This window comes from Pollicipes pollicipes, unplaced genomic scaffold, assembly GCF_011947565.3.
Source record: "Pollicipes pollicipes isolate AB1234 unplaced genomic scaffold, Ppol_2.1 Scaffold_4295;HRSCAF=5057_pilon_pilon_pilon, whole genome shotgun sequence".
In the NCBI taxonomy this organism is placed as follows: Eukaryota; Metazoa; Arthropoda; class Thecostraca; order Pollicipedomorpha; family Pollicipedidae; genus Pollicipes; species Pollicipes pollicipes.
Window position 1 is genome coordinate 41,364,574 of NW_023596461.1, and position 22,811 is coordinate 41,387,384.

General features: G+C 50.4%; 2 protein-coding genes across 2 annotated transcripts; one reads left to right on the forward strand and one right to left on the reverse strand.

Moving 5' to 3' along the window:
- Positions 1–2,202: 2,202 nt before the first annotated feature.
- Positions 2,203–22,795, reverse strand: LOC119097551 (uncharacterized). Its single transcript, XM_037220583.1, has 6 exons — positions 22,751–22,795; positions 20,811–20,948; positions 7,494–7,623; positions 6,298–6,414; positions 5,460–5,624; positions 2,203–2,448 (listed from the first exon to the last, which is right to left on the reverse strand). The coding sequence occupies exons 3-6, from the start codon at positions 7,566–7,568 to the stop codon at positions 2,203–2,205; spliced, it is 603 nt and encodes a 200-aa protein (XP_037076478.1). The 5' UTR covers positions 7,569–7,623; positions 20,811–20,948; positions 22,751–22,795.
- LOC119096888 (uncharacterized) lies at positions 18,373–19,391 on the forward strand. The gene has a single exon (XM_037219875.1). It carries the CDS (start codon positions 18,376–18,378, stop codon positions 19,282–19,284), a length of 909 nt encoding a protein of 302 aa, XP_037075770.1. The 5' UTR covers positions 18,373–18,375; the 3' UTR covers positions 19,285–19,391.
- Positions 22,796–22,811: the final 16 nt, after the last annotated feature.

Sequence of the window (22,811 nt, forward strand, 5' to 3'; positions counted from 1 at the left end):
CGGCCGAGCGTAACTGCGCGCGCTGAGGCGGGCTACGAGCGACCCCTCACTGCTCGGAAGACAACCAGCGCACGGCCGAGCGTAACTGCGCGCGCTGAGGCGGGGTGCGAGCGACCCCTCACTGCCCGGAAGACAGTCAGCGCACGGCCGAGCGTAACTGCGCGCGCTGTGGCGGGGTCGCCCGGTAGCCGGCAGCGTCGGCCGGGCGTGTGCCAGCTCCGGGGGCGAGGCCATCCCGCCGCCCCGCGCCCCGCCCCGCCCCGCCCCGCCCCGCCTCGGGCCGCACGCGGCAAGGTCACGGCAGCACGCTCGCTCTGCAGAGGGGCGCATCAGATGGTATCGGGGCGCTCTCCCCACCCTGCGGTCCTGCTCTGGGGGCCGTGTCTAACTGTAACAAGCCGGGATGAGCGGCGGAGGGGAGGAGTGAGAGGGGGGGGAGGGGGGGGGGGCGTCTGCGGTCGGGCACGGATGCACGGGATGTCGGCCATGACTGGTCAGCTGGAGGTCGCCCGGACTGAAAAACGGAGCGGGGTTCCGAAGGGCATCGCCGAGCAATCATAACAGCTCCCGGACAGAGAAGGTAAGAGCCAGAGAGGAGAGGAGGAGAGAAGGAAAGAGAGAGAAAAGGAAGGAGAGAGGGAGAGAGAGAGGAAGAGAGAGAGAGAAAGAGAAAGAGGGAGAGGAAGAGAGAGAGAGAGAGGGAGAGAGAGGGGGAGAGAGAGAGAGCGAGAGAGAGAGAAAGAGGGAGTGAGAGAGAGAGAGAGAGGGGGGGAGAATGAGAAAGGAGGAGGAGGAGGGAGGGGTCGGAGAAAATGAAGAATGTCGTTCCGATGAGTGAATGCAGATAGGTGGATGGAAATGGATAGGTCGATTGATAAGTGAACAACATTTCTAAATGGGACCACACCTCTGATGCCTATGCAAGAAAGCATTAAAAGATGCATCCAACAATAGCCCGAACGATATAGCACAGAATCCTGCCGTCGACGGACGAGCATGGCCGGTAGGTGATGACAGGCGGCGCGCCCGAGGCCGTTACCGCGAGCTGCTCACTGACGGATCGGCAGTGGCTGTCCACTCGCTGCTGGTGCAGCTGAATCTCAGACGAGCGACGGTCGTGTACTGTCGTCTCAATCTCGGCACCCTGAGAACAGTTGTGTTAGGCCAAGTTCCCTTGTCAATAAACATATAATCTCTTCACATCAGCATTGGCCATGGCCCTGCGCAGCGCCCTGTGTTTATGTCGCTGGTATTTACCCAGCAGATCTGGCGAGGGGCGGCGATCAGCGATGCACCCCCAATCAGTCGTTAATGAGCTCCCATGCAGTGGAACAGTTTGAGGGCCCTGTTATTTTCACCTTTCTTAAACGTGCGCTCCAATTTCAAGGGTTGGTGTTTAGTGTTAGATGTATCGCCCTAGCATTAAGGATGATCTAGAACATAATCTGCGCTATCATCGATATAGCATATTTGATGAACGACACAGGCACACGATTTTCTGATAGCACAATAAAACATAACTCACGCGATTAAATCAAGCAGCAATTATTTTCGCGTAAAACTTGCAACACTGATGCAGCTCTTGTGTTATGTTGAACAGCATCGATATGAATGGCTATCCAAAACATTGCCAGTGGGTTAAGAGTCTACCAGCGATACCATACACACAATAGTTGTGCTACATAAACACAGCAACATTAAACAGTCATATCGTTGGTGTCAGCAGTGGTCGTAATTGCCACAGATGTCTTAAATACCTGAGCGACAGCTCCTCAGCCTTTCTGTTAAACACGGCCTTCATGGCCTTCAGCTTGTCCAGCAAGAAGTCCCCCCAGGTCCTGTTCCAGTCTGCGCCGCTCCCACGAGAGAAACCAGTGGATGTTAGCCGCGGACAGGGACTGCAGCTCGGCCAGGATTTCAGGCGCAAGAAGAACCTGCATGGAATTGGCCGAATACGATCAGGATAATCAGCGACCTCATTCCGGGAGACCACGATATAAATAGCGCCGCCAGTGACGTGACAGCATTATTTAACTATTTGGCCCTGCCATCACGGTCAAGAAATAAAATTGGATACAAAACGTGCATAGATATGCTCTTTCTGACAGATATGCCACTAACACGTGTAAAGTTCAGCTGGCTTGATTTCCAGTTTAATGGACATTCAACTTCAAGCTACCGGGTTCGACTGCGGCACCGGCTTTAGACAGCACAGCTGATCACCTCAACGCCCCATCGTCGCTCATCATCACCCTGGAGCTGGCATGTGCCCAACTCACCCGGCGACAGGGGGCCAGCAGCCGGTGGCAGCCCCTCGGGAGGCTCCTCCGGCGGCGGCTCGGCCGACGTCACCGTGCCCTCCAGCTTCTCGGATACGTTGGCCAGCGCCAGGCTTGTCTCGGCCTCGAGCCTCTCACTGTAGGCGAGCAGAAGCAGCAGGCGCCGCTCCTGTGCCGACGCGGCGCAGCATAACACGACGAAAGACGAAAAACCGGGTGGGGGTGGGGGGTGGGGGTGGGGGGGTGGTTCTTTCTCGCTTGGCTGCGCCCATTACTGTCGGGGCACAGTAGTGGGTAACACGCTGTTCAGATACCGCAAAGCTTGCACATTATCCTGATCAGCCACGGGAGGTTACCACACTTTCGCATCATCCTGACCCGCCTCGGGAGGCTACGCTCTCTGTCAGCAAATAAGGTGGCACATGAGGAACAATACGCGGCTGCTTTACATTTAAGAAAACTGGATTTCCGCACGCGATTTCAGGGAGTGTTTCACACATGTATAGCCTTTTGAACTGAAATAGCCATGTTAACGAGCATTCGGTGTGGTTCACAGTCCTGCCCATCTTAACACGCCTCCAGGTGGCCGGTCGAATACGATTTACTCGGGTGGGGGTTTTGACCACCTGAGATCTCAAAAACTGAGAAAGTTTAAGAGACACTTAATTGATGAGACACTTAATTCACAAGACTGGTTGACCTGTATATGAGATCCCTTGTGTCAAACTTTGATAATCCTAGATTATAGCCATGGGGTCAAATAAGAGCACACAAGGTCAACCTTCAGAATGGTGTCTGAAGTGTCCCCAAGCCCCCTCGTGCAACCGCCGTAAGGCTAAACACTTGTCCTAAGCAAAAGACCAATGGCGTTCAACTAAGGTCGGTGACCTTGTCTGACCTTTATGAGGTCAAAGTCACCAAATGACTACGAGATGCTCCTATTTTACCATTTGTCTGTTGCGGCCCCCCATTCTTAAAAATTCAAATGAGCAGCAGAAGCTGCCGCATACACCAAGCCCCGGGTAAAAAAGCAGATTAGTTTTGACCTCGGTCTGACCTTCATATCTGACCCTAGGTCAATGGAATTGGATGCTATTCTACGTGCAATCGGTTTATTTCCTATGAAACTATCTCCGATATGTAAGGCTTCGTCTAACACTCGTTGCATCACATTGAACGATTTCATAAAGATGCCCTTCACCGACAGCCATGGTCTGACTTTAATCTGCCTTTGATAAGGTCAGCGACCTTAGAAGATGCATCTAACACTTTTGCATCAAGGGATCCGCTTTTCAGGTTTTTCCACCTTTGTAAAGTTTGGCGCGTTTACGCCGCGCCGTTCGGAAATCATTCTGGAAAAACCTGCGGGGTGGGGCTAATTTGGCCCCGACCAAGCGCACGACCAAGACCTAAGACCCTTTAGTTTCTGAGCTAAGCGCCCATGAAGATGTGCAGATTATTTTGTATAAAAGTGAATCGAGATGAAATCCTTGCAATACTCATATACTTTATGTTCGTTAACACGCACCCGGGTAGCCGGCTGATACCCTTCGCTCGGGTGGGGTCAATTTGAACCCAGTAAGATCTCTGGAACTAAGAAAGCTGGAGACACCAAACTTGCAGGGTGTGTTGATCTGTACGTGAGCTCACTTAAGTCAAATTTTGAGGCCACTAGGTCATAATCTTTGGGTCAGATAAGGTCAAATAAGGTTAAATTCCAGGTTCGTCTCCAAAGATCCCAGAGCCTAGATAACTGTTCCTAAGCACAAGGTCACAAGCTCATTTAAGATCAGTAACCTTGCTTGACCTTTTGAAGGTCATGGTGATACAAACCATACCAGACTGCTCTGAGTTTGAATTTGAATAAGGGACAAAGATTACGCTAGGCGGTATGCTCTTTAAAAAATGTCGACCTGGGTCATCTTAGGTCAATGACCTATTATGACCTTTAAGAAGTCAAATGAAGATGTATGATGCTGTTCCTCCTATCAATGAATTCAAAATGAGCACCGGAAAATACCCCATATAGCAAGCCCTAGAGCAATAAAACAGGTTTATTTTGACCTTGGTCTGACCATCATACCTGACCATAGGTCAACTTAATTTGTTCATTCAATGTTTGTGTTGCCTAATAAAGCATCCCAGAGATGTGCAGCTTCGTCAAGCACTCCGTTGTTGCATCAGATTGAACGATTCCCTAGAAGTTGGCTTTGCTGAGACCATGGCCTGACTTTGACCTGCCATACGTCAGCGACTTTACGAGGTATGTCTAGATTTTTTATACCAAACAATCCGATATTTAATTTTCAACATCTATGCAAACTTTGGCCCGGCTATGCCGTGCCGTTCGAAAACCATTCTGGAAAAACTTTCCGAGGGTCAATTTGACCCCCACCCGAGCGCGTGTTAAGTAAGTTGCATTGTAGATGAATTTTCAGTAATGGGTCTCACAGGGTCAATATTTATATAATCGCTATAGTCATATATGAATATATAATACGTATATGCTATATGTAGTTATTTTATTAGTATGTATGATTATAGTTGAATTTTTGACTCCGTAAGCAAAGTTCGTGACCGAAAATTCATCAAAAATACAACTTACTTGACAATCGTCACGTACATAAATATTGTGTGGAGGTCATCTGAATTCCCTTTAAATACTTGTCATGCCTTGCATTGTACAAGTACTGTACCACCACATATAATCTTATGCAGATTTTGTAGTGCAGGCTATTTCAAGGTTATTCAGGCATTCATGACACCATAATAACGTCATTCCAGTCCGGGCATTCCATTGGTCATGCGGCGATCAAGGCCAATAAGCATATCATTGCCAAGTTGTTTATATCTGGCGTTCGTGAGTACGATATCCAGATGCAGCGGCCGTCAACAGACTCTTAAGCAATGGTGTGCAAGGCACGATGACGCAGTGGACAAATGACGGAATGAAGGGTCATAGTTACTAAAAAGAGAACTTGTGTTGTCTGGAGCAGTCTCTTCCACTTTAAAGTATATCAATAGCTTTAAGTGAGCTTATTTCATCATATCTGATGCTTGATGCAATCGCTTTAAATGTGAAGCATTCTCTTGAAGTCAGTTGGCAGTTTTTGCAGTTGGCTCTTTCGCATTTATTTGTCGCCGTCCCGGAAGTGTAGCCGGCAACGCGCTGTTCCTCACCTGGAACTGCTCGTAAGTGGGCAGGAATCCCTGCATGGTGCGCGCCAGCGTCTGCTGGATCTGGTGCACCTTGTTCACTTTGGACTCCTCCAGCATGCTGATGACGGCCTTGTTGATCTTCTGCTCTAGCTGCGCCTCCTTGCCGGCCTGCTGTGTGTCCACCGCCTGGCGGCCAGCAATGGAACTATTGAACGGGCGCTGTCCGGGCATCCGGCCACATACACGCACACACACGCGCACACGCGCGCACGCACTCACGAGCGCACGTGTGGAGACATACACGTATGCGCGCACACACGCATGCACGTATACAAACATGCTCGTACGCACGCATACACGCAGGCACGCATGCACGCAGCGCATCTCAAGCCACGTGTGACACTGCCGCTGGGTGACGGGTCGAAGCACATGGGCCCAGCTGCCTGCGTCCATGGTATCAACGGCCCTCGTGAGCGGCTTCGCGAGGTGCTGGCGCGGCGTTCAATATGTGGTCCAGAACACAGCCATCATCAACCTCGTCAATGACCTATGACCTCAACACAGGGAGGTTCTCCGGCCGAGCGTCGGCTCCACGCATTTTGAGCGGATAAAAATAAGCGAAACATGCTCAAACCATTTGTTATATTCATGCATAACATCGACTAACACAGGCAGAGCTCAGTAATGGGACGGGCATCTGCTAATTGTAAGGAAGATTTGGAAATGGCGGACCGTGAATAAGCATGGATGAGCGATACTGATGACCACAAATCAAGAGCTAACAGCAAACATAGCGCATAGGCGTAATGGATGTCGCTGGAGCGTTGATCGGCGTCAACACCATCGTCTTCGGCCTCACCTGTAGCTGAAGCTCCAGCTTTTTGGCGTACCGCTCGCGCTCGCCCAGATGCAGAGAGAACACCTCACAGGAGGAGGCGATGTAGTTGTACAGGTGGTCCACTTGGCCCGGCGCCGTCTGTCGACGCGCGTTTGCTGTCACACGTCGCCGATTCAGAGGATGGGGCAGTTGAGACAAAGAAAGTGGCCCGAAATACAGAGGCGTGGACGGAGATGAGAATGAGTGTATCGAGGAGGAGGATAGTGAGTAGCGATGAAAAGGAGCAGGTTGACGTAAGCATGCGTGAGCTGAGATGAGGAAGAAAAAGCTGCCATGGCTGATGAGTGGATTGGGGTGGGGATGAGCGGGCCGAGATGAGGGTGAGCGCCCTCCGTTGGTGGTGATTGGGTGGGGTTAGGTGGAGATGAGCGAGCCTAGATGAGTGTGAGCGCCCTCCGTTGGTGGTGATGGGTGGGATTAGATAGGGATGAGCGGGCCGAGCGAGATGTGAGTGAGTGCCTTCCATTGGTGGTGATTGGGTGGTGTTAGATGGGGATAAGCGGGCCGAGATGAGGGTGAGTGCCCTCCGTTGGTGGTGATTGGGTGGGCTTAGGTAGGGATAAGTGGGCCGAGATGAGGGTGAGCGTCCTCTGTTGGTGGTGATTGGGTGGGGTTAGGTGGGGATAAGCGGGCTGAGCTGAGAGTGAGTGCCCTCCGTTGGTGATGCTTAGGTGGGGTTAGGTGGGGATAAGCGAGCCGAGATGAGGGTGAGTGCCATCTGTTGGTGATGATTGGGTGGTTGGGCGGGGATGAGCGTGAAGTTGATCGTATCATTATCGTCTGCTATGAAAGCCTGCTTTGTTATACAATGTTGATCAGGCTACAGCCCGACGTCGAAGTTACGCTCCAGGCAATTACAAATTGCAAGGGACTTCGACCAGACGACCAGAGTGAGCCAGACCACAGTGACCAGGCCAGACCAGAATGACCAGAGGGGCCGGAGTGAAAAACACGCGTTTCATTATTAGTGCATGCGATATGAAATCTGTTAACGTCACCCAGCCAGAGTTATGCACAGGCGCAGAGCAGTAAAGGGGTTACAGCTAGATACACCACAGACTACAATGAACTTCGTGGGATAAAAACGAGCGATTCCCTTAGCTGCTGTTACAGAAGCTCCCTGAGCTTGCTCTAGGATTTTCCTGATGATTGCTTACCTTGACCACCGCCTCCCAGCATTTCTCCGATTTCCGCATGTTATCCTCCACCTTCTTACGGATGGGTCCGAACATGACGGAGGTGTGCCCGTCCGCCAGAGTTTCCCAGGTGTCGCCATCGGTCACCTCTCTGTCGGCGGCGGGTGACTTCAGCTGCTCATCCGGTCAACTTGTGACAGCCGTACGAAGCGGGTGGCGTCCATTGTAGCGGTGCACACCCATGATCACTAAATGCTGTTTGTTGGGCGACGACCGGGAAGGCAGCAATCCATAGCAATCAGGTCGCAAATTCAAAGTCGCATTTCAAGTGCATGCCAAAACATCCCAATCTACACACGAAGCTTCCAAAGACGGTTTGGTACCGGCGACGTGCAGAGAAGACTGCGATCACATTGGCAATCCCGACAGCTACAAGCCACATGGGTGATTACCTCACAATAAAAATAAACCACACTGTCACGCTTTAAATGACCTCTCTTTCCACAAACATGTTTGCCCACTCGCTGTGGACTCGAATAACCTCACGCTGAATTGATTTGCTGTCTTGCTGGCCGCCAGATCAAGGAGATGGATATAACGTGAAAGGAACGCACGGATCGAGAATGAGTCATTTATGATGGCCCAGTCATAGATCAGTCCAAATGCGTCACAAAAACGGCGGGCGGAGTTTGACGGCTTCCATAACAGCGGCTTGCGGACGAGGTCGGATTCAGAGCGCCTCTCGGCCCACCGTCCCCCCATTAGCCGCGGACTGGCATGGGCGTGGTCCGGTGTTGGCTCCGACGCCGGGCAGCTCGGCGTCCAGTCAGAACGTCCGCGCCCGGTTCGGAGAGGCGTTGGGAATAGCAAAGAGGAGGCCACGATACCAGCTCCTGCTAGTGAAATCTTACAGCCCCTGTCGCTAGCCGCGTGTCAAATAATGGCCGCCACCCAGCAGGCGTGTCCGAAGGCTGCTGATTAGTGCGCAGAGCTGTCGTTCTCCGCCCACCTCACTGCTGAACCGTCCAGCGTACAAGCCGCACCTCAGCCTCCATTACGCCGGGGGGGGGGGGGGAGGGTGGGTCAAGGGAAGTCCAGGCTGAACCGCTCAGTGTATCACCCGCACCTCAGCCTCCATCACGCCGGGAGGGGGTAGGAAGGGGGGTCGAGGAAGGTCTAGCCTGAACCCGACGTGGTGTGGGTGTCCATAAATGCACGGACTCCATCCGTCTTGTTCAAAGGCCGTTTCACAGGCGGCAGCCAGCGACACCTGCACCAGTCTCCGTCGGGAGAGGCCGCGTGGCCTCCACATTCCCGCGATCGCCTCGCAGATGTCCGCCTCCTCGCGAGCTCGCCGCCGTCAGTCTGACGACATCGCGAGCACCGCACACGTGCCAGGACAACTGATGAGACCGTCCAGCGCCGAAGCGCCCATGAAGCGGACCAATGTCCTCTTCGCTTCCCGGAGCATCATACGCATAACGCGGGGTTACGTGAGATGCTGAAATTGCCGACCTGGTGAGCGAGGTATCCGATAACTCGCTTCCCCCGAGAATATTCTTGTGCCCCTTTAAGGTCTCCATTGGTTCAATTCGAGTCTGACAGGACATGTGCCAGACGGCCACGATGCTGGCGCGGACTGGCAGTGGTACCGTGTTTGAAGCATCTGAACGAGCCCGGCGCAGGTTGCGACGCCAAGAGAATGGACTCCAATGCTGATAACCACCTTTAGCTCCTCTATACCTCCTTTTTTCCAGCCCAAAGACTGGCCATCCAGTCTGTGGAGGGAGTGGGGCAACATTTAATGCGCGCAGGGCAGACTCGTTGGAGGACTTCAGGCATGTCAGCTGTAATTCGAGGTGATTACTCCGTCCGGTGAGTTTCTCTGTGTGCACCGTTCTACTGGAACCCCTCAGGTGCCCGCGGAAGACATCGCTAGAAGTAACACCGTCCCACTGGAGCCCCTCAGACGCCCGAGGAAGCCCTCGCCAGAGGTAACACCGTCCCACTGGAACCACCCAGACGCCCGAGGAAGCCCTCGCCAGAGGTAACACCGTCCTGTTGGAACTATTCAGACGCCCGAGGAAGCCCTCGCCAGAGGTAACACCGTCCCACTGGAACCACTCAGACGCCCGAGGAAGCCCTCGCCAGAGGTAACACCGTCCTGTTGGAGCCACTCAGATGCCCGAGGAAGCCCTCGCCATGGGTAACACCGTCATGTTGGAACTATTCAGATGCCCGAGGAAGCCCTCGCCAGAAATAACACCGTCCTGTTGGAACCACTCAGACGCCCGAGGAAGCCCTCGCCAGAAATAACACCGTCCTGTAAGAGCTATTCAGATGCCCGAGGAAGCCCTCGCCAGAAATAACACCGTCCTGTTGGAACCACTCAGATGCCCAAAGAAGCCCTCGCCAGAGGCACCACCGTCCCGTTAAAACCACTCAGACGCCCGAGGAGGTCCTCGCCGTCGGCTCAGGCGTCGCGAGAGCTTCTTGTGCGCTGCATTGTAACGCTCCCCCGTCACAGTGGCCGCTTCACAGCCGCCAGTGACAGCCGACGCAGCGCATTCGCGGCCGAACAGCAGGCTTTGGCGTTGCATGGGTAGAGATATCCCCCAGAAGATCGTGAAATGATTCTCATCGGAAAGCAAGATGTGTTCGAAGAAATCCGAGGTCATTGCCATATTTTCCTCAAATTGTCTGCGTATGAACACTTGCTTGTTTTGCCTGCAATCGACTGTTTGTGCTGTGGCTGCAGGGTTAGCGTTTGTGCTGTAGCTGTATTCCATACGGAAGCTGCCGGAGACCCTGCCTCATAATTGCGTGCAGCGTGCTCTTCTTTACGGCAAGATCCTGGGAGCGTGTCTCAGTGAGCGCTGCGGGATTTGGCACGATCGCAACCGGGACCCAGTCTTACACGTACCCTTGTTTCCATTTGTCACCACGCTCCAAATCAGCGGCTTAAATGGAGCTACGTCAACTGACACATGACAGGTATTAGAGCCATTCTTAAATTTGTTGGGCATCCTTTCCACGCCTATGATCGAATCGTAGCGTAAAAAGACACATCTTAGAAGAGAATATTTGTGCCGTCAAGTTGTAAGCATATTGAGTAAACATGTTCGCATAGCACTTCTCTTGCTGACATCTGGCAATGGTATCATGCAGATGTCAACAATCTCATAGCCCCGAAGGCTTGCTCCCTAAAACAAAGGTCTGTTCCCCGTAGGTACGAAATGACCGCTCCGTCCAAAACACCGCTGGCCCTCTCCCTGGGTGTCCAGCCCTGGTGGCGCCCCTGCCCATGACGTCAGCACCAGCCAGCCGGCACGGAGCCGTCCGCCTGTTGCAGCAGCTGTCTGAGACCCGCTTGCTCACGACCCGCCCTGGGATGTTATTGCTGGATGGCGCTGTCCACTTGGGCCGGGCGTCGCCACGGCTCCGCGGACAGCCAGGGGACCGCCGGTCCCCGGCTGTGACGTCAACGAGACCAAGGCCGGCGCCGCCGAGCGCGCCCCAGGTCGCGGAAGCGGACCGGTCCTTGTCGGTGGTGCGGAGGACACCGGCGTGCGGACAGGGACAGCGGGCGGTCGGGTCAGCACTCAAACCCGTTGTATGGACGCTGGGCACCAAACGGGCGGGAGCTTTGAAATGTCTCGCCTTTCCCACCCACGCTTACCGATAATAATTGTAACATTGACGTATGGTGGCTTCTTTGCCTTTGAAGTTTAAGTGACAACGAGGAATGCGTCCAATAAATCATAAGGAATGTGCAAAGCAGTGCCACAGGACCATATTGCCCGCACCAGCGCCAAATATCCTCAGCATGGTTTTTTTCAGTTTGGTCCACATAACTCATGTTTACCAATAACAATAGTTAATACTAACGACCTCGTAAAAAGTTGCACTCAATCCCATCACACGTATCAGTGCGCTAGTATTTGATAAATCAAAGCTGCTCTCAGTGGCTTGCTTCCTACCAGCTCGCACCGTTCCGTCTCTGCTGGCACGCAATGGCCAGTTAGGTGCACGACCCGATCACATCATCACGGATATGGGATCACGACTAATCTTTCCGTCTATCTCGACCAGATGAGGAATTTTGTGCCTCAATCCTTTCTCGCCCGCGACAGCATAGTGGCTAGCAGGCAAAAGCGACACGACCTACCTATCAATGCTAAGACGGATGGCTGGCTGGTAATCGTCTGAAATTAGTCTGCAAGGTGGAAAAGCTGGACATGGCCGTCGATCATTGCTCAGGAAGTCGTGCATGCATTTTGCTCAGGAAGTCGTGCTTGCATGCATGCGTGCAAGTTCTGTGCAGCCAGCCAAAAAAATCGTTGAAACTTAAGGCCCAGAGAAAATTCAAGTCCCTGAAGAAAGTGGGAAATTGACATTTATATTTAGATTGATATTCAGGGGCTAACCAACTTGACATATGCAACGAGGGCATTCAGTTCCTCGTGTTTCGGCATTGCAAGCTCAGCGTTCTTAGCGTGATCATAAACACGGGTTGGCACATGGATTGTTGGGAATAGGGCCGATGTTTGCTTTATATTGGCGTTTACCCGGTACGTTCTGGCATACTGAAGGTTGATGACTGAGCATAACGTTGCTGAACCCAAGCGGTGTCTCAAAAATGTCATTTTAGTCAGACATATGCCTTCCTTTTTACCCTAGGAATGTGCAGATTAATTAGAAGTGTCCGAAACAATTTCACAGCTTCGATTTTTTACCCACGCGTAAACCTCGAAGACATTATCATATGACCTTTAACAGCTGGACATCCATGGGCAACTTGGCTTCGTCCAAATTCCTGACAATGCACCCTCTGAATCTTACGCGTAGGTCGGCATCAGCTTTTTGCTTGGTACTGAGTACGCTGACCTGCAAAGATCATTGGAAAGGCCTACACAGACAGTTTCAACGTCATTCGGTTTTATAGCGCCACTGAATTTGTAAGCGATACGCCTGACCCTCGAGCACTTCCAAGTTACCCAAAACCTTGTTAGGATTACCGACTAATGACACCATGCGAACTTAGATCGCGACACAGCCAAGGTAATTAACAGGTCATATACAGCGCTGACATTCGCCACAACATATTGCGAAGCACCAGACGTGGCACGTCGTACGCAGTCAGAAAATAGCCTCATATGAAACCTAACTGGTTAAGCTATCAAGACATTTTCAAAAACCAGTTGTCATATTGCCTGCGATCGTCGTGTTAAAAAGCCGTGCGGATGGTCATCGGATAGCATTAATGCATTGAAATTTGTGGGTACATCCACGCAGCTGAAAATTCTGTCAGTGCATTCAGATTTCGCTGAGCTCGACGTCACATTTTTGCTGAGCATTGCTTGGTTTGACCTGGACGCGTCACCAAGGCGACCTAGTTCGGCCATTTCAGTTAGGTTTTGTTGTCTGGCGCCACAGGATCGTTATGTGATGCATCCATGTATGCACTTGGACACCATTGGGCATTCCGTCTATAGTATTCTTACAATCCAATGAAGCCGTGCGAAAGTAGGTCATAGCTCAGACCAAGTGCTCAGGCCAGTGCCAGGCTACCTGTGTATGTGTTATTGACCCTGGTGTGTTGGAAATAATAGGACGCAGAATATCGCCATGAACCGGAAGATAGCATAGTATTTCGCGCCGTTGATCAGCCTATTAAGATGCCACCGGAAAATAATTGCAAGTTTGGATTTCGACCCCCGTGTTAGCAAACGCATTAATGGGTATACTTTATTTCACTCAACTTCCTACGTCAGTGCAACCTTTGCACTTCATATCTGATTCGATGTCGGCTTTTTGTTGGACGCTACCTAATTTCATCTACGCAGGTTGCCAAATTGAACTGGGTTTCGGGGTAATATTGATACAATGCATGGGTACCATCGCATAGGCTGTGGAAGACCGTGGTTGTACCTACGATACTTAAAACACGGTGGTCGAAAATCCAAGCCTGTAGGTTACTGGCAGTACCTTGATAGCCTGACTAAGGACAGGTACTGTGGACCATTTCCGGACTTACTTTACCGTCTGTCTATTTATACTCCCGGTAAGTACCCTCTGTATGCACATACATATACATAATATTCACTGTCTATTGTTGTGCAATATCTTATGGTGACTACAAGCAAAATGTGGTGTTCACACGTTATTCACCTGGGCTGAGCCATGAATAAGTGTCGTTTGGCTGTAGGCAGTCGGTTGGGTTTCATTCAGTAATGCAATGTAAACGTATCTTAAACCGAATACCTGGAGGCGTTCCGATGGTTCCATGGGCGACTCGTTTTCTGATCTCGTGGCGCTATAAATGTCAAAATAATGAGGAGAAGTCAAACTGAGTCTCTTCCGTGACTTCAGGACGTTCCACCAAGCAATGTGTGGCAAAAAGCCGGCACCGATCACGCAGGTTCTCCGTGGAACACAACCACAGAATATTGTGCAAAACCGGTTACACGAGGAAAAGTTGCGTACTTACATATCCAAATTCGTTGCCAATTGACAGATTGGCAACGATAGATTAATAGAATATTAATTTCATCAATATCTTATTCATATATATATATATATATATATATATATATATATATATATATATATATATATATATATATATATAATTAATAGATAGATTGATAGAATTTGACCCATAATCATCATATCAATTACATGATACGAAATCCTATCTGTCCCTACGGCATTTTAACAAAGACGTCAAGAAGCCTGAATTAAGGCACACAACAGCTTTGCGGGACTAGTGCTGCACACCAGCCCTTCCCACGCTAGCGTTTAGATGACTAATGCGTACATAATCTGGACACGCGGTATTCCACAAGTAACCTATTGCGAAATGCACGGAAACTAGGATAGTTTGCCACCCGCTGAGGCTGTATGGCGTCGCCTGCCTCTCATCCCGGCAGGCACGGCGCGACGAATCGAACGGTGAACCCCTGGTTTCCCAGACACTTAGCTGAAAACTCCTCTATCGATACCTTAGAAAGTAGGATTACGGGAGGCGAAACTCATGTTATTTTCGTCAAGCCTATCAACATAGCCGGCAAACTTTGTTCTGAATCCGTTTTTTGTTTCGGCATCATGTACTCAATTCGTCATTTTACGTTTTTGCATTTGGTCCAATGGGACCAACTTCTTAAGTACTCTTACCGTGAAATGGCAAATATGCAGATGATGATGAAACAAACACGCCACCGGAGTAACAACGTAGGCTATTTTGATAGCCTGGACGGCAAACACTGTCTTGTTTTTTATTATCCTACTTTTATGTTTCAGATTTGGTGCCGATTTATGTCCTGTCAAACACTGTTTGCGTGAAAGGGGTGATATGTCCAATATATGGCATTTCACGGTAAGTGCCACCCATATAAGTGACCTGCCATTGCCCCGGATTGGGCCATAAACTAGTGTTGGTTGAAGCCGGTGAACTACAAAAAATGTCGTAGAAGGATAACAGCAGCTGCTCAAATACTCACACGAGCCCCTCATATACCATGCTTTTATATGAGCAAGTTTATAATTGAGGAGCATTCAGCAGGGTTTCATAAGCCATAAAGCACTCAAACAGCCACACCAAATCGCTTCAGTGACCTGAGGTCGAATTAGGCAGTGCTGAGTAGAACGCCGTACTGGTTCATGCATGATGTCCAGGCACTAGAAAATAAGAGCGAAATGGATTGACCCATAATCCAGAGGGATTTCATGCAATTGTTCTATTGTTTTAAATGCAGTGGTGAAAAGGTGGCATCATGTTTCATTCGTGTTAGACAATACGGAAATTACCTGACACCTACTGGCAATACTGCGTCATTTTTTGATCCCAGTGCCCTACGCTGCATTTGGTGACGTGCAACAAATTATGGCAAATAAACAGCCTATTGTTGACATGGACTCGGTCATGGCCCCCTGACCTAACATGACCCAGGTCAGCATTTTGCTCTTAGGAACATACTACCTAGCATAGTATTTGTCACTTATTCAAATGCAAAACTCAAAGCAGTCTTGTATGACTTTGGTCGCCATGACCTTCAAAAAGTCAAAAGAGGTCACCAACCTTAAATGAGCATGTGACCTTTTGCTTGGAACATTTGTCTAGGTCCTGGAGGCACTTCGGGGACCAGCCTGGTGTTTGACCTTGTTTGACCTAATTTTAGCCAAAGATCACAACCTAGGAACCTCAAACTTGGACCTACGTGAGAACGTGTACATATCAAGACGCCCTGTGAATTTGGTGTCTCTAACTCTCTTAGTTCTTGAGATTTCAGGGGGAGGTTCAAATTGGCCCCCATCCGAGCGAAGGGTATCCGACCGGCCACCCGGGCGCGTGTTAAAGGGAGTGTCCCACAATGGGGGTTTGAACTGAAACAGCCATCATGAAGTTCGTTCGATGCAGTCCACAGCTCTCTCTTTAAAACACAAACCTCTCTAGTTTCTGAGCAGCATACCCGCGAAGTGTGCAGACCTTTGCAAGGAGACTATTTTAAGGTCACCCAGACATCTATGACGCCATAATAGCCTTATTAAAATCCTGCCATTCTGTTGGCCATGCGGCGTCAGGGCCAATAAAAATAAAATTGACCGTCGTTCATATCTGGCGTACGTGAGCGCCATTTCCAGATATAACGGCCGTCAATTAGCTCTCAATCGATGTTGTGCAAGGCACGATGGCCCAATTTGACTGCTTAAATGTTCACGTATTGAGGAGTATATTTACTAAACAGAGAAATTGTGTTATCTGAAACAGCCTTTTCCGATTTCAGCACACCAATAGTTATAAATGGGCTCATTTCATCAGATCTGACACTTGCTTTAATGTCTTCTGACGTGGAGTTTTCCCTTCCGCTGTTAAGACGGGCGCTCATTTCCCGGTCCAGCAGCGTTAAAGAAGCGGGATATCACCGAACGGAGGGAACTAGGTAACTCTGATTATCTCTGGAAACGCTGCCCACCACAAAGCCAGCCCTGGGTCATGCTTGGGCGCAGCGGGCTTGAGGTACACTGGCAAAAGTCTGAACAAAATTGATAGAACTAAAGACATCCATCGATAAAGAGTTGCATGCCTTGAGCTTCTAAGGCGTTTTTAACTCACTAGTAAAAACAAAACTATAGCTTTGTTGAGGTTTGTGAGAGTTTCTCACTGATCTGTCGATGACCACTAGGGTAGAGTGATACAAATGAACTCGATAGACCGTCTTTACTGCACATCACTTTTGCGGCATTGTTCAACCTATGGACCCAATTTGAATTTCACTATCAGGCTTTCGCTTGCCACACGGGCTTGATCCGATCTTGGATGTTGGTCCAGTTTCGGTTTCTCGACGACTTGTAGAGTGATGTGGCACCGTTTTCAGAAATTTCTGATGGCATGGAGCTAATCTTTGCAGTCACTTTGAGGTAAGATTTAAGATTAATGGAAGGTCAAAGGTCAAACTTGATCGTAAATCAGCAATGAGCGACACACAACTCTTCTAGAACGTCGTATCTTGCTCACAAATCATGCTACTGTACCTTTATATCGAGGAGTCGAAACCAACAAACAAGAAGCTCTTTACGGGCTCATACCGCAATTTTTCCTAAGCTGCTCGAGTCCCAATAAAATAACCTTAATTTGAAGTGACGCTGTCTGCTGCTTGGGAAACACTGTGGGCCAAAAGACAGATAAACTCACGTATCTGGACACAGGTCAAACAGAGTAAATCGGTAGCAAGTACAGTGGAATCCCTTGCAAGTAACGGTGTTCTGGGGCTGGATTGATGACGTTTACGCTCAGTGGGGTGATTCATCCTTTGAAGGGAGATCATTCATAAGTCATTTACCAAAAGAAAAAATACATGCTCTTCCAAATTTACCGCTACATATGAATCTGAAGGTTATACCTGTATTCAGATATAAGAATATTAATCATGTCCTCACTGGTTATACCAGGAGGGAGCTCAGAGTAAAAACTGATAGAGCTCTCCCTTCTCTCCTCTAGCCGTTGTACCAGCGAGTAAATGAACGTCAAAGACAACGAAAGGGGAGTTAAATGTACAGAGTGATCACGACTATGAAAAATAATGGAGGAACGTGACGGGTGCTGGCTGGTAGTACTGCGCCCATGGTCTCTTAGATGTCGTCACACTAGGCGTTGAAGGTCTGCCCTATGTTTGACATTTGACATTTGGCATTTGACTCTAATTTGGCGTTAAATTAGACCTCGTGAATCAAAAGTAAGTCCAAAAGAGCTCACCAATCATAATAACCCCATAAAGATATTGGACGACCATCTGCGATCCAGATCTGTATAAAAAATTGTTTAGCATTCGACATGGCGGCGACGGCCATCTTAAGGTTCTGAACAAAATTATCATGAAGGCACAAGTAGCAGCAAGCCTATTCGAATTCTCTCGCTTTATGGAGCACGTTTCCAAAAAATGCAGTGGTTAATATTTCAGTGTCAAGACTTTTCCAACTTGACGATCGCATGTTCCGGGGACCACACTTGCACTGTCGGGCGATCGTCACGAGGCTTGCGCCTGCCACCGACGCGAATGCAAACAGCACCACTAATCATGCCGGCTCCCCTGCGGTGGTCAGCCGCGCCCAGCAGCACATCCTGAGCGCAGCAGGGGGTCCGCCAATGGGATTCGGTTCCGGCGCGCGGGCTACCCCACTGGTCGCCTGAGTGATGGGGGGGGGGGGGGGGACCAGCGTCCGCTCTGCCTCCGCGGCGAGGCCGGACGCCGGCGGCCAGCACCAGTGACGTCACAAGGCTGCCGAGCGGCGGCCGTATAAATGCGCGCCGGCGGGAGCCTCGCCACTCTTCCCCTGTCCGTTTCGACCGTCAGGATGTACAGACTTCTGGTAGTGTTGCAGCCTGACGCTGGCCGCCGGCGCCATGCGGTTCTCGGGCGACCCCGCCGCGGCCGCCATCTTGGCCGAGACGCGCCAGCTGAACGCCGACGGCAGCTCGGACGTGGCCTACGCACAGGAGGACGGCGTGCTCTTCAAGGAGACGACCAGCAAGGACGGTGAGCGCCGCGGCTCCTACGAGTACGTCGGCGATGACAACAAGAAATACCGCGTCGAGTACGTGGGCCGGCGCAGGCGGCTTCCAGATCGTGAGCAGCACGCACGTGGACAAGACGCCGGACCAGCCCCGCTCGGCGCCGCAGTCGGCGCCAGCACCGCGGCCGGCCGCCAGCCAGCCGGCGCGTGCCAACACCAACACCTTCAACATCAACTACGACCTGAGCCAGCCGACGGCGGCGCCGGCCGTCTTCGCGCCGGTCACGGCCGCCACGACAACGACCACGACGACGACGCGCCGCCCCGTCCGCAAGAACTTCCACACCGGCAAGGTGTCGCTGGAGCGCAACGACAAGGGCTACGTCTACAGCTACACCCACAACGGCTGAGCGCTTCGCTCTCCCACTCTCTTCCCCTCTCTCTAAGCACGACGCGTTGTCGTCGATCTAGTCCAGGGTGGGCGCCGCGCCTCCGGCGGTGCCGGGGCCGTCCGTTGCGGTCGGCTCCGGGCCGCCCCCGGCGTGGCGGTGCCGCGTCCAATGCTAATGGGGTCGCTCAACGCTTCGCTGCCTTGTTCGTCAGAGGGCGTCACGATCTTCTGTCAGGTGGCGTCCAAAGTCTTCCGCTCTGGCGGAGCGCCGAGAGCCGCGCTGCCTGTGTGGTGGCTACGCCTGTCCAGTGTTTCCTTTCAAGTGCTCAGTACTGCATCGCTGCCGATGCTCCTTGTTGTTTGTCTGCCTGTGGTATGTTGTTGCTCCTTTCCCTCTCACTATCATGAGCATCGAATGTGTTGTCTCGCGCATTAAAGATAAAACCATGTCCATAACAGTGATTATTACGAGTGCATTCTGCACCATTAAAAATAAACCATATCCACAATAGCAACATCTGAGTTTAGACCTGATGAATGGCAAGCGCAACGAATAGGCTGGTCGCAATTTAAAGGCGAATAATGGGGTTAGTGAAGGACAATGGCAAACACGTTAATCATACAACAGTAGCAGCCTGCCCAGTGTGGCATAAGAAAAGGCAGATGACGTGAAGAATGAACACGTATGTGGTGATGCCAAACATACCTTCAAACAGAAGAGCGCTTATGACGAAACACACTGAACTTCGTTCTACTGATGTATCTATTTCATGACGTACCTGTTGCCAATTTCATGCGCTTCTTGAGTAGCTACAGTCGTGGCAGATGTTAGTAGCATCATGGCATAGGACAACGGGAGGTGTGCAAGGACGGCGCCGTCCATAACTGTTTAGGACACAGGTGCAATGCACGTTTTTCAATAAAGATTGTATATCCTGCCATTGAACTTCGGCCAATAAAAGCGCCGACACTTTTGTTCTTTCACGTGACACGTTTTCTCATGTTTGGGTGACATGTGGTACAGAAGCAGGCATTTCCGTCGCAATGAGAATTGCCGGCGTATGACCTGAATGTCTCAGTTTCATGCATGGATATATGCAGGAGCTTGCAATGAGGAACACAGCTCAGTGTTGGTCACCAAAAACAAATATTTTGGCGCGCAGCAGGTGGGTGAAATTTCTTCCAGGGGATATTATAACAACATAACAGGTTTTCAGTCTACCTGCTTTTAGTGTCTACTTCGATTTTCAAATTCTCGATATTTAGTGGCATGCGTGTTCATGCATGTACAAATGTCATAAGAGAGGGGACACGTGTCCCCCGTTAACCCGCTCCGTAGAATACGTAACTGATCGCGTGTTTATGAAGCAGCCTGGCCACCGAGCAGAGCTCTTCGGGCATTCTGTGGTGAGAAACAAGCAAGTCTTTGCTTTCAAGACAGAATACACGCTACTGTTAGTGCAGACGTTCCATAAGGGAGAACACTCTGATTGTGCCGTTATACTGGCACGCGCATAACATATGATAAGCCTGCTAAAGATACACAAGTCTGCGAAAAGGTCGCGAAGGCAAGTCAGTTCGGGTCAGTTCGGTTCCGCCCTAATTCGTTCGGGCTGGCCTGATCGCGTCGGGTGAGATCGCTCCGATTCAAGCTCTGTCGGACAGTGCAACTCCAGGGCTGACGTATCGGCGAGGCAAGAGCATTCGGGCGTGGGCCCCGCCGGCTCTCAAGTAATGCCAACATTCCCAACCGAAACCGAGCGGGCATCATCCAAACTATCTTTCAGTGTTCCGAGAACAGTACACTGCCCCAAACCGTGCGAGGTCCGGTAAAACCGGGATGAAATACATATTTGAAGAGGCCTAGGCCAAGCATCGCCACCAGATTCCAATCGTTTAAGTTGGGCGAACACTCAGCAATGTTGTTTACCCACCTGCTAACCAGATCATCGCCAACCTGGTCCAGCTGTTCGTACCACGCGTTCTCCAGATCTAGGTACAATTTGCGATAGCTTTTTGCAGTGCGTGGTGAACATGGCACTCATGGCGTTTAGGATTTCGTACGCCTGGTCCTGAGGATAGAAACGGAGCGGTAGTTTCCGTGCGCCTGGACCCGTTGAAACGGCCGGGTAGCGTCATCGATTTAACGGATATGCTGCATCAGAGAAAAACCGGTCCACAGCACAGAACAGGGCACGCTGATTAGAGAAACAGCGCCCCCCCCCCCCCAAAAAAAAATGACCAGCCAGTACACCACTGCATCATCAAAAACAAAACCAACATCCACAGCAGTAGTGCAGAAGTTCAAGCTGAAGTGAAGAATGCGCAGGATAAACAGGCCGATGAACTGTACGGAGAATATGGGCACGGCACGGCACCAGTCATGAGAAAGCAGCATATCAGTTGGGAGATACATCACTAGGTTGGCTGAGTAAAATAATAAGTGGAATTGGAGAAAACTCGCCAGTCATGGCGGAGCAAAGCTCAGCAGACTGCAGATGGCGACGCAGATCAGAACGTGGGTAAGATATAAGATCAGGTTAGCTGGGCAGCAGTACTTATCAGACGCCATTGTTTATTTCTAGGTCCAGGTGCGAATGTGTGCATTAATGCAGCGGTTTTGCTCGCAAGAATACGAAAACTTACATGACGAAACACAGCGCTTGCTCGACTTGTTCTAGTCACGAAGCATTTAATGGAGCCAGACGCCTTTGGGAACCCACGAAGATGGGTGTGACCAATTACGTTAGCACGTCTGTCTTCATAAGAAGTTTTGTCAAGTCAAGAGTTCGCTGATTAAATGTTCGCGCTAATTCACAGATCGCATTGGCTCAAGAAAATGTGGGTTCCGCAAAAGCAGGAAGAGTTCTGGCCGGACCCAGCCAGTATCTGGTCTGTCGAGGCCAGCCAGTATCTGTTCTGCCGAGGCCAGCCAGTATCTGGTCTGCCGAGGCCAGCCAGTATCTGGTGTCTAATGGCTTTTGGTAGTCGTTGTGGCCAAAACATTAGCACAAACGTCAATGCTTTTGGATCCCCACTTATTGATCAAGGTTGATCGGTCATTTGTTTTCGAACGCGGTAACGTGTACTCGGAAAATTCTGTAAGCCACATCGACCGCTTTCCTATCCATTACTGACTGGAAAGGTTGGCTGTAAATGAGATGTTTCTCCAAGCCGCGTGGTCTGTTTTGTTTATTTGATTTGTAGTGGTTGCCTGATGCTTGTCCCAATAAAACAAACACCCAAAAACTGGTGGATCGAAAAGTTTGCATCTTGACAGCGCATGACAATGCAGGCAGTGACGTACGTTCGTGTCAATACAATATTTCCCTTCACTCCTTAAATTACGTCGCTGACATTGTAGCTGCGAATCACAATAAATCGTATTTGCGCCACGCTCAGGCGGACAATGTGTAGTTTTTCCGCCATTTTCATATGTCGCACATTTCCAATTTTAAATTTGTATTTAAATTTGTATTTGTAAACGGCATTGGTATGCCGAGAAATCGATGCATCATTCATCAAGTAAAAAAATTGCTGCGATTTAGATAAGTTTAGATAATTTAGTCAACATAGAACATGTTACCCCGTTGCTCGAGTCCCACGCCGGATGAAGCAGATTGCAGTGATATGTCTTGAAAATAATAGCACTTCGTTTCAAAAGCCGAAGGAACTGTAGCGATGAACAATAAATACTACATAATTAACAATAGTGTGTACAAATCGGTGACCGCAAATATATAGACTTATCAGAAGCAGGACGGGGAGGATCGGGCGGGGCGACACAGTCATAACAGTTCCCGTTAGTTGAAGTTAAGACCAGCTTGGCCTTCGAGCTCGCTCGCAGTCAGTTCTGACCTTCGCTGCCTCTCACCTGCCACTGATCAAGAGACTCGTCGGTGACCTGTTTCTTCAGGAAAGATCTGGCAGCCCGG